The sequence below is a fragment of the Suricata suricatta genome, chromosome 4 (assembly GCF_006229205.1).
Source record: "Suricata suricatta isolate VVHF042 chromosome 4, meerkat_22Aug2017_6uvM2_HiC, whole genome shotgun sequence".
NCBI lineage: Eukaryota > Metazoa > Chordata > Mammalia > Carnivora > Herpestidae > Suricata > Suricata suricatta.
In genome coordinates this window covers 125,450,461-125,465,841 of record NC_043703.1, presented here as the reverse complement: position 1 = coordinate 125,465,841, position 15,381 = coordinate 125,450,461, and the positions used below count along the sequence as shown (strand labels likewise).

The following is a 15,381-nucleotide window of genomic DNA, read 5'->3' as shown; positions in this document are numbered from 1 at the left end:
TGTTTTACTGTGGGATAATCTGAAGTAGGATAAAATAAAAAGGAAGGGTGTACCGCAAGGAAGGGTCCCCAGGTCCCCTTCAAACAACAGTGGGTGTTTTCCAGTAAAGATGAGGTTGCTGTGGCACTGGGAGAGGCTATTTAAAAGCTGTGAATGCCTGTAGCTTATAAGCCAAGGTGGCCCCGGCCTGAGCTTAATTCTGTTGCCAGCAAAGGTTTAAGCCAGTTAATAAGTGACCAAAGCTGCCTGCCATTTTGGGGTGCAAACTGGTTGAAAACTGGGAAAAATCTTTTATTGGAGTATATACATAGGCAGATTGCTCTTAGAGGTGCTAAGTCTTCAAGTTTACAAGAAGACCCTTTCTTTCCAATTATGAAGTTATAAATATCAGCTTGTCCACCCAGGCCACTGGCTGAGGTACTTAGGGAGGGGAAGAGGGTGGCACGCAGGGTAAGAGTATACAGAAACACAAGGGCTCATGTCCTTAGAGTGAAAAACTCCTGGAGCCTCTCTGTTTTTTGAACTTTGAATTCTGAAACCATTGGTGACAGGGTTCAGTCACCCTGTGTTGTCACATGTGACAACAAATGTTCATTGAATCATTTTAAGAGCTGAATGATTTAAAAAGCCCTGGTCTTTTGACTGGGGCAGAGGTCACTTTAACACACACACACACACACACACACACACACACACACACATTTTTTTTTTTAATTTTAGGACTTAACTAATACTCAAAATGCTATCTTGAATCATGATACTCATCAGTACTTGATACCATCTAGACTGGCATCTAGAACTCCACTGTAAGATTTTTTCAGGCATAGGGTAGGTTTCGGTGAAAACTTTAAATGTAAACTTCATACCACACTGTCAGTTTTTGTTTTAGTGAAACTACACTTACACATAAACAAAAAATGTGGGCAACATAGCAGTTGAGGATGACTTCCAGCTGATAGCTAGCAAGAAATTGAAGCCCTTAGTCCCAGAGTTGCAAGGAAATGATTTCTACCAACAACCCGAGTGAGCTTGGAAGGGGACTCTCCCTGAGCTGAACTTCTGATGTGAATTGAGTCCTGGCCCACATCCTGACTGAACCTTTGAGACCCTAAGTAGGAGACCCAATTTAAGCCACACCGGAATTCCTGACCCAGAGAATCTGTGGGCTGATAAACGTGCCCTGTTTCATACCAACAAGTATGTGGTATTTTGTCTCATGGCAAAAATAACGAATACAGGGGGGAATGGCATCATCATATAAAGAAGAGTTTAGTATATTTGCATTTTCCTTACATTCTGAACATAATAAAATATTTACAATTAAACTAATATTTAAATGATTGAAGAAATGTCTTCTAAGGTCCTGTGGCTCTCCAATTTTCTAAGTGCATGGATTGAAATTGTCCTCACTCACCAGTGTTTGATTAAATAAAGCAAGTTGTTTCTGCCAGTCATCCACTCGAGTTTTCAGTGGACCAACGTAACGTGACGAGGCAATGGTTGCGATGTTAATGGTGCTGTCGTCAAGAAGGACCTTCGGAGAAAGAAGGCGAACATGCAGCATCATGGGTTTGTGCTCTCAGTGATAATTACAGATACTTAATCCCAAGAGTCCACTTAGAAGCTTTTTGAATAAATAACTTTTTGTATAAATAGCTTAGTCCACCTACTCTTTCCTACCCATCCACTTCTCTCGCTTTACCCACTTTACCATGATATTCTCTCAAATGTCACCGAGAAGAGACTTCTGATTGCGAAATCTTAGCTGTTTCTGTAATTATTAATGGCATGTGTTTTTGTTTGGTTCAATACTTTTTTCCTCTCTTTCCCTACTTTTAGATATCTGGTGCCTTCTATACACTATTTGGTCATCCAGCCTTTTATTTCTCAAAGTACTCAAAACTTGAAAAATTAGCTGTCTTTTCTATGTAACGAAACATCACTTTCTACCAATTATCTTGAGGAAAAGAGAAACTGAACATACTGACATGAAGCTCAGAATGACTATGAACAGAGTCCCCTCTACCTTCTTGCCCTGCTTCCCCCTTTTCACTACAACAACCCTCACGAAACATGGGCATTTGAAAAAATAGGTCTGTGAATCTAAAAGATTTTGATTGCTCTATTTAAATTATGAATTTCTTAGGGCACCTGGGTGGCTCAGTCGGTTAAGTATCCAACTTTGGCTCAGGTCACAATCTCATGGTTCATGGGTTCAAGTTCCCCATTGGGCTCTGTGCTGACAGCTAGCTCAACAGAGCCTGGAGCCTGTCTTTAGATCTTGTGTCTCCCTCTCTCTCTCTGTCTGTCCCCTGCTCATGCTTTCTCTCTCTCTCTCTCTCAAAAATAAATAAAAACATAAAAAAATTTTTAAATTATGAATTTCTTGAGAGCACAAGGGCCACCACCTAGCACCAACTGGCCTCATACTGCCTGGGTTTCATCTTGAGTGTGCTCTCCAATCCACAGCCCAGAGTGACATCTGGCCTTGCTATTCCAGCCTATACCTGGCAAAGCCATTTCATCTCTAGTTCTGGCCTGGGTGCACCCTAATGGGCCAGGGCTTTGCTTTTTATATTTACGCCATAAGACGCAGATCCTTTTGCTAAACAAAGGTGCCCTTGGATTTTAAGTCACTAAGAATATTCCAAACACATGGATTAGATTTCTTCTGTTGTTCATAGAGGATGGCCATCTACTCATCTCAAAAAATTCAAGTGAGCTTAGTTTCCTAGTGTGTTATGAATTTGAAATGCTTGTTCATGGTTTTTTTTTGTTTTTTCCTCGTTTAAATGGTTTGAAATTCTCTTCATTCTCATCTCTGTCTGTCAAACCCCATTTACTCTTTTAGGTATAACATGTCTTGGTTGGTTTAAGAAGGGTTCTCTCTCTGATCACTTCACCCATAAATTATCTCTTGCTTTTCTAAATTACTCAACAGTTAACTGCAGGATCATATTTTTAAATTGAAAATTTAAAGTTTTAAATACCATTTTTGTTGCTTTGCTAAATACTTCATACATACACATTTATGTCATTTATTCATATTTTGTCTTTCCAATTAGATTTTTTCTTATTTAGTAACTCATATTTCATTCCTCCATCATAACCTCCCATAGAAGATTCAGGAGTAGGTCTGACCAGAATCTTTACCATAGGTTTTCAACAACCCAGTTACCCACCTGTATGTCATCGGTGCCACCCAGGATAAACACATCTTTGGAGTCACGGTAAGGGAGAACGACAAATTCAGTTGTTTTCCAAGAATCTTCCACCTTAGAAATAATTTAAATCTTAGAATACCTATATTTGTGTTTAGGCACTCAATAAATTCATGTAGAATGAAATAAGTGAAAACTCCATAATTATCCCATTCTCCCCCTGACTGCCTTTAAAAGTTAAAATCCTCTTCTTGGTTAAAGGATACTGATTAGCTAAATTTTACAGACAAACACTAATACATATGAATAACTTGTGATACGTTGATGTGTATCCTTTACCACTTTATGCTTTAATATAAGGGAAATATTTTTAAAATGTAAGGAAAATACTTTTTTTACACAGGTGATTTGTAGGTATGCATGTATTTAGGATAAGGAGGTAAGGAGCATAAGTAGGGCAATCTCTTCAGTGTCTTTTGTAGCATGTCACACAGGTTTTTACCCCTAGTAGTTTGAAAGGTCATGTATTTTGCTGTAAAAGGTCTTCCTTGGTATTGGTTTTTTTAAACAGGCATGCAAATTTTAAGTTTTGTTGTCAACAAGTTCCGGTTGGGCTATAAGCTAAGTAGAAAGAAGACATTGATAAAAGTACTGATGATAATGATAAATATTAGGGAGACAACAGAAGGATGACTGATAATGAGAGGTGAAAGCTGCAATGTTAAAAAATCTATCTAGACAAACCAAAAGTTGGTGATCTTTATGCTGACTATGAAAACCTTTACATTCCTTGATCTTAAGAATACATACGTTTCAGATTTACCTTTTTAAGAATTGTTTCTAAGGCAGCTTCTCCAGAAGCCTGTCCAGAAATGTCCTGGATTTCTTGGCCAAAATCAAAAACATGCAACTCCGAGAGCTTCTCCAAGGTTAATGGAATTTCAAGGTCCACTAGGGTGGCATCAACGGTTTGTTCAATAGCTGCCCAATGTCTCGGCTTCAAAGTTGGGTTCCTCAAGTCAATGATAACTGGAAGCTGGAAAGCAAACACTCTCAAAGGCACCATGCTTTTTATCTTAAAGACATAGCTCAAGGCTTCTGGTTTCAGTTCAGGAATTTAGAGAATTGGAATGAACACTACTTACATTCTTACAAAAAGAATAATCTGGATGAATTAAAAATTAATGACTTTTATTGAATCCAAAAAATTATGGTTGCAGGGAAACCAAAAAATCTCAAAATTTGGGGAGAGACTAGTTTTTCCACAGCTAAAAAAACAGGACCTGAGAATTTGCTGACCGACAGATGCCCTGGGCTGTCATTTAAGCTAGTAAGAAGATTTAGCTAAATTTTAAAAATAAATTGTTCAAGAGTGAGCATAGGGTAGCATGAGAGTGTGAAGGAGTCCCAGAGGGTTACAAACATAGGTGTTCACACGGAAGACTGGGGAGAATCCTAAGAAAGCCTGCCTGATGCTGCTGCCTGGAAAAGGAAAATAACAGCTACTATTATAACTCTAACCAACCCATTTCTCCTGGTTTCCTTATGGAACAGAGGACTTAATGTCAGGGAAGTAAGCAACAAACACTGTCATTTTAAACACTGGTAATAACCTGTTGTAGATTTCTGCTTACAACTGGAGAAACAGAACTAGCAAAATAAAAGCTCTACTCATGGGGAAGAGAAAGAAATACATTCTAGGCTGATTATTACAGCTGAGGAGGGGTAGGAACCCCTGTGAAGGTCAGAAGTCTAAGAACAAGGGACTTAGTGCCTTGCTAAGATAGAGGCTTAATCAGAACATGAGGGAATGCCCCTCCTCACCTCTCCCACCAGGCTAACAAATATTGAATAAATATAACAGTACAGTATAGTGACAGATTGTTTTTCTGAGAACAATACAAAGGGAGGTGTTGGGAAATAGGATGAACTGTCCTTATCGGACCTCAGTTCTCAGCACTGTCCTTGTGTATGAAACATCCTTATCAGACTTCTGCTCCCAGAAAGCTGGGAGCAGGGGACTTAGTGAAGTCCCAGGAGGACGTGCAGGACAGAGCCTTCCTGGTCATCAGCCAAGTGCGTCAAGAAGCTGCAACACCAGAGATATATCCACGCACAGTTGCAAGCTGTTCCTCTTCTGCCCTTTCCGTATCTGTATCTATTGTTCTGGTTAAACATTTACTGCTGACTAAACGTTTACTGTGCTCTGCATGCTTGTACGGAGGGTATAAAATAAGATGCTGTTCCTAATAAAGCTTGCCATTAGCCCTCAGCTTTTGGTCCGTCTCCATCTTTTTCGGGGATGTCCACAGTGCCCAGTCTCTCTGGGACCGTCCACGCTCCCATTGAGGAGTGTCTCTTGTTCACGTTCCCATTCCCAGTGTTTGGGAACGTCCCTGTTTCCATGGGCTATCAGCCTTTGGGAACGTCGTTGCATCTCGCTCATCATCTCTCCAGGACCCAAGAATCTACCACAGGGAGGACCCAAGGTCACAAACAGAAGTTGAAAAAATAATCTTTGGCAAACCATAAACACAGGTATTAAAAGAATAATTTGAAGGCTGTAAAAGACTAATGGTAACCATAGCAACATCAAACGGCAAATCTAACCCAATTCCTTACTATATTTAATATAACATGCTATACAAAAAGTCCAGTAGGAGGAAAGGCATAAAAATTATTTACTCTAGTATCTACTGTACCATAAGAGATGTCTGCATTTCAATAAAAATCTAAGAACTGTATAAAAAGTTAAGATAAATATACATTTAAGAGACAAAAGAAATAGTCAGAACCAGATTCTGATAAGACATACACAGTGTTGAAATTAACAGAGAATTAAAAATGATTGTAATTAATATGTTAATGGCTCTAATGGAAAAGGTAGGCAACATACAAGATCAGATTGGAAATGTCAATAGAAACGATGAAGCTATAACTAAATTTAAATAAATGTTAGAATTAAAAAAGATAGCAAGAGAGATAAAGAATACCTTTGTTGAGCTTGACACAGCCAAAGAATCAGTGAACTGGAAGATAAGTGAGTAGAAATTCCCTAAATTGACACATGAGAAAAAATAGTGAAAACAAAAGAAATCCAAACAATCAAAAACCAAAACCACAGAAGAGACCATCCAACAGCTATAGGACAACATCAAGTTGTCTAAAATATGCAATAAAAATCCCAAAGAAAAAATTATGACTACATTTTTTTTTTTCAAAATGGAAGACAGACACCAAACCACAGATCCAAGAAATTCAGAGAATGCTAAGCAGGATAAATGCAAACTGTAAACAACAACAACAACAACAACACATACCTGGGCATCACATTATACACTGACAAAAACTAAGAAAAAGAGATTATCTTGAAGGCAGCCCAACCAAAAAATACATATTATCTACAGGAGAACCAGACAAGAGCATATTTCTTGTCAGAAAAATGCTCTTTTTTGTAAGCAAAAAAGAAATGGAAGGATACTTTTAAATTGCTGAAAGAAAAAACAAAACCTGTTGACTTATCCAGTTAAATTCTTATTCAAAATAAAGGAAAAAGACTTTTTCAAAATGAAAATTTAGAGAAATCATTGTTAGCATACCCACTCAATAAGAAATATTAAAGGAAGTTCTTCAGGCAGAATGAATTTGCTATGAATCATAATCTTAGATCCATACAAGGAAATGAAGAACACTGGAAATGGAATAGAGGCAAAGTAAATTTCATTGATTCTTATTTTTATTGTCCTGAAAGATGATTATGTAAAATAAATTAGTAGCAAGATATTATGCTTACAGTATATGTAAAGATAAAATACAAAAAAAGAAAAATAAAAGAAAATGATGGGGTACATCAAAGGGACACAGAAGTCAACTGAGAGAACTCTCAATGACCAAAGTTGTAATGATTTAAGCAACAATAAATAACGTAGTACAGCATTAAAAAAATACATATCCATGAGTTCATAATGACATAAATAAACAACTGAATGGATGGATGGATTAATAGGCAGATAGATAGATAAGCAGAGAAAAGATAAATCTTCTATATAGAAGACACAAATTACCAACATCAACAATGAAAAAGACGTAACTTCTGATCCCACATACTTTTAAAGGATAATAAAGAAATATCATGATCAACTCTATATATACAATAGTTTGGATGAAATGGACCAAAATTACACTATAAAATCCCCTCAAGAAAAAGACGGATAACACAAATAATTCAATATGTGTTAAGGAATTCAACTGCTAGTTAAAATCCTTCCAAAAAAGAAAACTTCATTCTGCAATGGCTTCACTGGTGAATTGTGCTAAACATTTAAAGAAGAAATAATGCTTATCTTACACCATCTCCTCCAGAAAACAGAACAGGAAGAAACACTTCCCGATTCATTTTAATGTACAAAAAAGTCCCTAAAATTAAAAAGTGAATTTAGTAAGATCACAGGATATAAGATTAGTATATAAAGGTCAATAGTATTCCTATATAACAGCAATGAACAATTGGAACTTGAAATTAAAAATATCATTCAGGATAACATTAAGAATACTTAGTTATAAATATAATAAAATACATGCAGAATCTATTGAAACTACAAAACTTCAATGTAAAAATAAAACAAGACTTAATTAAATGAAGAGATATGCTGGTAATAAATTGGAAAATTCACTATGGTTAAGATGTCAATTCTCTTCAAACTGATCTATAGATTAACATAATCCTTCAAAAATTCCCAGCAATTATATATATATATCAACAAGTTAGTTCTAAGATTTACATTGACAATTAAAGGAATTCGAATAGACAAAATAGTCGTGAAAAAAAGAACAAATTTGGAACACTCACACCTACCTGATTTCAAGACCTATTAGCTATAGTTATCAAGACAGTATAGTACTGATGAAAGAATAGAGTCAGAACAATAAAACAGAATGCAACCCAGAAATAGACTAAAAAATATAACCAGCTGACTTTTGGCAAAGGTGCAAGGGTGATTCAATAGAGAAAGGATAGTCTTTTTGAATAATGGTCAAATGGATATTAATATATAAAAAATGTAAACTTTGACATATGTATCATATTTTATGCAATATAACTCAAAATAAATCATAAACTTTAATTTAAAAAAAAGCAAAACTATGAAACTTCTAGAGGAACATATAGAAGAAAATCTGTGTGCCCCTTAAGTTTGGCAAAACATTTTTAGATACTATACTAAAAAGGTAATTCCTAAAAGCAAAAAATATAAATTGCACTTTATTCAAGTTCAAACTGTCTGTGCTCTGAAAGTCACTGGAAAGAGACTGAAGAGACAAGCCACTGACTGGGAAAAATATTTTCAAATTACATATTTTTTTGTGCTTTATACTTACTTTTAATTTTTGCACTGAAAAAAAAAAAGGTGGAAACCATAACAGGTTAGTTTACAGTGACTTCACCTCTGCCTTTAAATGAACCTTTGCTCTTGAGGGCAGAAGGGGGAAAGAAAGACAGGAACACATCAGAGCAGGAGGGCAAATGGTGGCCGGGAAGCCTGGGTCCGGCGAACGAGGGCTCGGAAACCTGGACTTGATCCCTATTAGATAAGGAACTCTTAAAACACAATAATAACAAAACAAGCAACTAAATTAAAAATTGGGCAAAGAGCCAAACAGACATTTCAGCAAAGAAGATAAAAGGATGAAGGAGAAGCATTAAAAAAAGATGCTCCACATTATTTGTCACTAGAAAAATGCAAAGTGTAACCACTATGAGATGCTTTCTATACATTTACCGGAGTGACTAAAATGAAAACCAGGCCACACCACACAAAGCCCTTCCCAGTGAGAACTAGTGCTGGGGAGGCTGAGGAACAGTAAGAATTCTCACACTGGCTGTGGAAAGGCAAATTGTTACAGCTCTTTGAAATACAGTTGGGTGAGTTTCTTATAAATATATATGTATACATATTTACCATGCCATTTAGTAATCCCACTTAGTTATCTGCCCAAGTGAAGCAAAACCTCATGTCCACTCAAAAAGCTGTACATCGCTGTGTATAGTAGTTTATTAATAATCACTATAGGCAAACTATTAAATACTGAGAACAGACTGAGGGTTGATGGGGGACTAGGGAGAGGGGGATATGGGTGATGGGCATAGAGGAGGGCACTTTTTGGGATGAGCACTGACTTATAAGGAAACCAAGTGGACAATAAACTATATCAAAAAGAGTAATCACTATAAAACTGGTCATAACCCACATGTCTTTCGACAGGTGAATGATAAACCAATGGTAATAATCTATATAATGGAATATGACTCAGCAATAAAACTTAACAAACTGTTGATTCACATAACAACATGGTAGAATCTTTTTGGATATGCAAATTCACTGAGATGTACAACTATCACCACTATCTAATTTTAGAACTACCACTATTAACTACCTATCACTATCTCATTACCCCAAAAGGAAACCCCACACCCATTAACTATCACCACCCACTTCTGCTTCTCCACAGTACCGGGTAACCATGAATCTACTTTCTCTCTCTGTGGCTTTCTCCATTCTGACCATTACATATCTGTGACCCCATATGCTCTGTAGTCTTTTTGTGACTTTTTTTTCAAGTAGAATAATGTTTTCAGGGTCATCTATACTGTAGCATGTATCAGTATTTCATTCCTTTTTATGACTGAATAATATCCCATTGTATGGATATATTACATTTTATTCATTTAGTCATTAGTTGATAACATTTGAGTTTTTCTCATTGTTAACTATATTATGAATAATGCTGCTATGAACATTCATATGCAAATATTTATGTAAATATGTTTTCAATTCTCTTAGATATATGCCTAGGAATAGAATCACTTTTGAGAAACTGCTTTCCAAAGCAGTTTCCAAACTGTTTTCCAAAGAAGATGTGCCACTTTATGCTTCCACCAGCAACATATGAGGGTTCAAATTGTTCCAGATCCTCACCAACATTTATTATATAATCTATCCTTTCGATTGCGGCCATTGTAGTGGGTGTGGACTGGTATCTCACTGCAACTTTGATTTGCATTGCCCTGATGGCTAATGACATTCAGCATCTTTTCATGTATCTTCTTTGGGGACCTGTCTATTCAAATCCTTTGCCCATTTTTAAGGGCTATTTCTGTATTGTATATTCTGAATGTAAGTACCTAGAGGCATTTTCAATGCATTTTTATAAGTGAACACTGTCAGACCAAAGGCTGTATGTTGTATTATTCCTTTTATATCATATATAAAATGAAGAACTTTAGGGACAGAAAGCAGGTCAGTGGTTGCCTAGGACAGGGATGGAAGGAGGGGCTGATGACAAAGAACAGCAGATGGGAAGTTGGGGGGTGATGGAACTATTTTGTATAGTACTGTTGTGTTGGATACATGACTCTACCCATTTGTACAAATCCACAGAACTGTATACCACAAGAAGTGTCTTTTATTACACACAAGTTAAAAAAAAATCAACCAGAACTTTGAAGGAATGCAAAATGGAACAAAGACCATGACAAACAGACTTGTTTATAATTGTATGATATAACCACATGAAGGGCAATGAAGAAGAAAGAGGCTAGTGTAAGTAACTTGGAAAAGTGTTTTGACTAGATATTGCAAAGTGAAAGAGGGAGAAACTGCAAAAACACTCTTCTTGGGGGAAAATTGCCTCTTGTGCCTGAAGTTTTGCTTACTTTTCCTACTCATGCCTTCTTTTAGTCCTTTATCTCATCTTTTTAAAGAAATCTAAAACTGCTTAAAAGGATAAAATCATAACCCCTTTCTTTCCCATTTCAAGTACTAGTTCAGCAGCATTTAGGCTTCAAAGAGCTAGACTCACAAACCCACTGCTGGGCTTCTCAACCCTCACATCATCGCACGTCTAGAAAATGGCATATGTGTTTGGTGTGGTGGTATAAATGGACAAGACTGCTCTAGCCTCATCTGGCCATCTAAGGGCTGAGTGGGTCAGTATCTTGCCAAACCTCCAGCCCATTCCTGCACTAAGCTCCCTACCATGTGGGAAACTCTTACTCTGAATGCCCTTTGATCCAAGGTATTTAATTCATGATTTGGCCAACTGAAGACAAAGATGTGATCTGTGTCTGAGAAAAATTTAATTGGTCTGTTCTTTCCTTGCTGCTAAGTTAATTTAAACAGGGGAGAATTCCTGACTTTGGTCTTCTTACCATCAGGTAGTAATGGATTGATTGACCTGGAGTTTTTAAAATAATTTCTACCAAACTTACCTTTTCTTTCATTTTTTCCACCTTCTGTTTTAGCTGGGGAACTACACTGTTGGGTGGCAAGCCTTTTTCCAATTGAGTCACAAATTTGACATATTTAGAAACTTGACTATTTAGGACTTCTGGATCCAAGCCGTCAAATTTGGACTATAAAAATTAGAAAAAACAGTTAAGACATATGATAATGGCAACCTTGAAATAGTAAAATTTTTTACTTTACTCAGATTTTCCAGCAGTTAAATTGTTTTTTTTAATCGTTTATTTATTTTTGAGACACAGAGAGACAGAGCACGAGTGGGGAACAGGCAGAGAGAGAGGGAGACGCAGAATCTGAAATAGGCTGTCAGCACAGAACCTGATGCAGGACTCAAACCCACGAACTGTGAGATCATGACCTAAGCCAAAGTCTGATGCTTTACCAACTGAGTCACCCAGGCACCCCTCTACTAGTTAAATTGTTAATCCAAGTTAACTCTATACTTTTGAAATGGCTTTACTTATTAAGATTGCCAATAGTGTATCAGGCCTCTCGTTTATTCCTTTCATGTTCTTATCTCCCACATCATCAAATGCAGTATTGCAATCCCTGTAATTTATTCCTGAGAGTCAACTCTTGTAAAAAGACAAATACGTACTTCTTACACTTGCTAACTAGAAATTTCTCACCCAGTAGTCTACTATTATTTGATTATGTACCCTTTATTTATTTTTTTAGTGTTTATTTATTTTTGAGAGAGAGAGACAGAGTGTGAGCAGGAGAAGGGCAGAGAGAGAGGGAAAGACACAGAATCCAAAGCAGGCTCCAGGCTCTGAGTTGTCAGCACAGAACCCAACACAGGGCCTGAACCCACAGGCTGTGAGTTCATGACCTGAGCCAAAGTCAGACGCTTAGCCAACTGAGCCACCCAGGTGCCCTGCTTATGTACCCTTTTAATATAAATGATTTAAAGATGTACCCCTATATACATGTATCTATGAATATCCTTCTCAGTTACTTTAGCAGAGAAAGACAAATACTGTATGATCTCACATACATGTGCAATCTAAAACAAAACAAAATGAAATGAAAAGAAACATATATATGAGAACAGATTGGTGGTTGTCAGAGGTAGAGGTGGGGGTAGGTGAAATGGGTGAAGGAATAAGAAGACATAAACTTCTAGTTATAAAATAGGTAAGTCATGGAGATTTACTGTGCAGCATGGTGACAATAGTTAACAATACTATATAACATATTTGAAAGCTGCTCTTGAAAGCTGATCTTAAAAGTGCTCATCAGAGGGAAAAAATTTTCCAAATGATATACAGCAATAAATGCTAATTACATTTACTGTAGTGAGCATGTCGCAATAAACATAGATATTAAATTGTTATATTGTACATATGAAACTAATATGTTATATATAAACTTTCATTTTTCTTTTTTTCATTCTAGGTTCAACATTTATTTTCTGTCCCCCGATGTGTCTTTTTGTGTTTCCTCTGATGAAATCATCCCATTTTTGAACCTTCTGTTCTAAACTATGGTAGTAATGAGAAAACTCTCTAAACTTTTTCTTTACTCCTCAGGAACATTTTCTACCTCTGAGCTAAGTGATAAAGGAGTTATACAGAAGCACTTAAAATCTTTGATATTGTAGCATATATCTGTTTTCTGTTTTCCTCACCAAAAGATAAATTCTGTGAGGGTTTGGACTTTGTCCTTTATTCTCTACTGGTATACCGAGCACTTAGAACACTGTCTGACAAACATTTTCTGTATCACTGATGTTTAACCCAGACACCTGACTTCTACTTATAGGTATCAGCACAAGTAGGCTGATGAGCAAGTGCAAAAACAATACTTATAAAGCTGATGGTATTTCTCACATGTCCATATCGCACTTAAAAGAATAGATGGTCATCTATTCTGTCTTCTAGAGGGTTGACTCTTATCAAGATTTGAATTTTGGGGTAGACCCTAGAAACCAAATTCTATGGTGGCCGTTGGTCCTTGGCCCCCTAATTAAGGTAATTTACTATTGAGCTCAGAGATCATTACTCCGATTCTATTCTATCACAGTGAACAAAATGGCTTAATTTTTTTCAAAACAATAACAGAAACCGAAACTAACTGAAACTAACCGAAACCCAAAGTGTGTGGATCACAAATAAAACTCTACAATCCTCAAGAACACTTTGGTCTAGTGTATCATGACAACACTGTGTGTACAGAAGCCACAAAGCAGTTAAGTGTCATGCAGTAAAGTCTTTTGATATTTCCTTCATTTAGCCTTCTTAAATGGAGGGCTCAAGAAGCCTGCCCTGCAAGAATGCATTCTGTTCTGTGGTACATAGTAAAAGAAAGACCTTTGTGCATTTCACAGGAAAGCTGACAATAATTCTCATAAAATTAAAACACTGCATATTTTACTGAATTAAGACTACTCTAGTTTGTTAAAAATCATAATTCATACGACTAGGATTTTAAATTTAATTAATAAAAAATGATTTCTGGATTGAGAGGGTTTTTTTGGTGTGTGTGTGTGTGTGTGTGTGTGTGTTTTACCTTTAACCATTCTTCTTGGAGTTGATCCCATTCAGATAAAGAATCCCAGAGCAATTGTTTGAGCTTCAATTCAGCACTAACTTCTTCCAAAGCTTCAAACTTGGATACTTCTATCTTTAAAAATATAACAAGCAAAACTCATTATTTAGTTTTCAGATATAAAGATCTTACGTTGCCCTCCTATTATTAATTCTTAATTCTTGATATAGTGACACTTAGAATATGGGTGGGTCCTAAATGGGGAAAGAAAAAGAGGGATAGAAACAAATAAAACAAATCACACACCCCATGTATATTCAATTTTCCATTTGAGTAACAAAATATAACTCTTTAAATTTCCTTAAAACTTAAATATTCTGCAAAGACATAAATATTATGAATACCATGGGCATTCTTTTTCAAGTTGGATCATACATGCCTGGTCTTTTTAGAAAAACAAATGAGTCTTCAGAGGTACTGATTTTCTTTGGGGCAGGTATACCTAGATGGCAGAAGAGAGGAGTGCCTGTGAAGTAGCTGGTGGAGGGACTGGGGAGATTTAAGATGGAAAGAACAGCCTGGTTTCTTACTTCCTTCTGACCCCATGGGCTGTATATAAACCTCATAGAGAGAAAGACTGCATGAAAATCTGAAGAAACTGTTTTGATGAGAAGTATCTTAAAACTTCCTTGACTTAGAAGTGGACAAACTCCCAGGGGGGTTGTTTGCACAGAAACTGAGCCCCGTGATAAGCTAAAGCTTTGAATATTCCATCCAACAGCAACAGAATACACATTCTTTTCAAGTGCACATGGAACATTCCCCAGGACAGAGCATATGATATGCCACGAAAAAAGTCTTAGCAAATTTAAGATGACAATCATACCAAGTACTTTCTCAAACACAATAGTTTGAAACTGGAAATCAACAAGAGGAAAGCTGGCAGATTTACAAGCATGTGGAAACTAAACAACATACTTCTGAACAACCGGTAGGTCAAAGGGGAAACCAAAGAGAAATTTTTAAAAAGATCTTGAAACAAATGAAAATGGAAACACAGTATGTCAAAACCTCTGGGATAGTGGAAAAGCAGTTCTGAGAGGGAAGTTTATAGTGATACATGCATATATTTAAAAAATGGAAAGATCTCACAAGGAACTTCAAAAAGAAGAACAAACTAAGCCCAAAACTAGCAAAAGGAAGGAAATAAAGATCAGAGTAGAAATAAATGAAATAGAGACTAGAAAAACAGAAAAGATCAAAGAAATTAAGAGTTGATTTTTCCAAGCATTTGACAAAATACAGCACCCTTTCTTAATAAAAACCCTTGAGAAAGTCGGAATAGAAGGAACTTACCTAAACATTATAAGAGCAGTTTATGAAAAACCCACAGCTAATATAATCCTCAATGGGGAAAAACTGAGAGCATT

At 36.4% G+C, this 15,381-nt stretch overlaps 1 protein-coding gene across 1 annotated transcript in view; it reads right to left on the bottom strand.

The window, feature by feature from the left end:
* The window catches only part of DNAH6 (dynein axonemal heavy chain 6), a 213,928-nt gene that overhangs the window by 137,069 nt on the left and 61,478 nt on the right, over positions 1 to 15,381 (bottom strand). The window contains exons 17-21 of the mRNA XM_029938527.1: positions 13,973 to 14,086; positions 11,428 to 11,571; positions 3,985 to 4,197; positions 3,183 to 3,275; positions 1,411 to 1,534 (exon numbers count right to left, since the gene is read on the bottom strand). Coding sequence (XP_029794387.1) covers positions 1,411 to 1,534; positions 3,183 to 3,275; positions 3,985 to 4,197; positions 11,428 to 11,571; positions 13,973 to 14,086 — 688 coding nt within the window. The remainder of the gene's footprint in view (positions 1 to 1,410; positions 1,535 to 3,182; positions 3,276 to 3,984; positions 4,198 to 11,427; positions 11,572 to 13,972; positions 14,087 to 15,381) is intronic.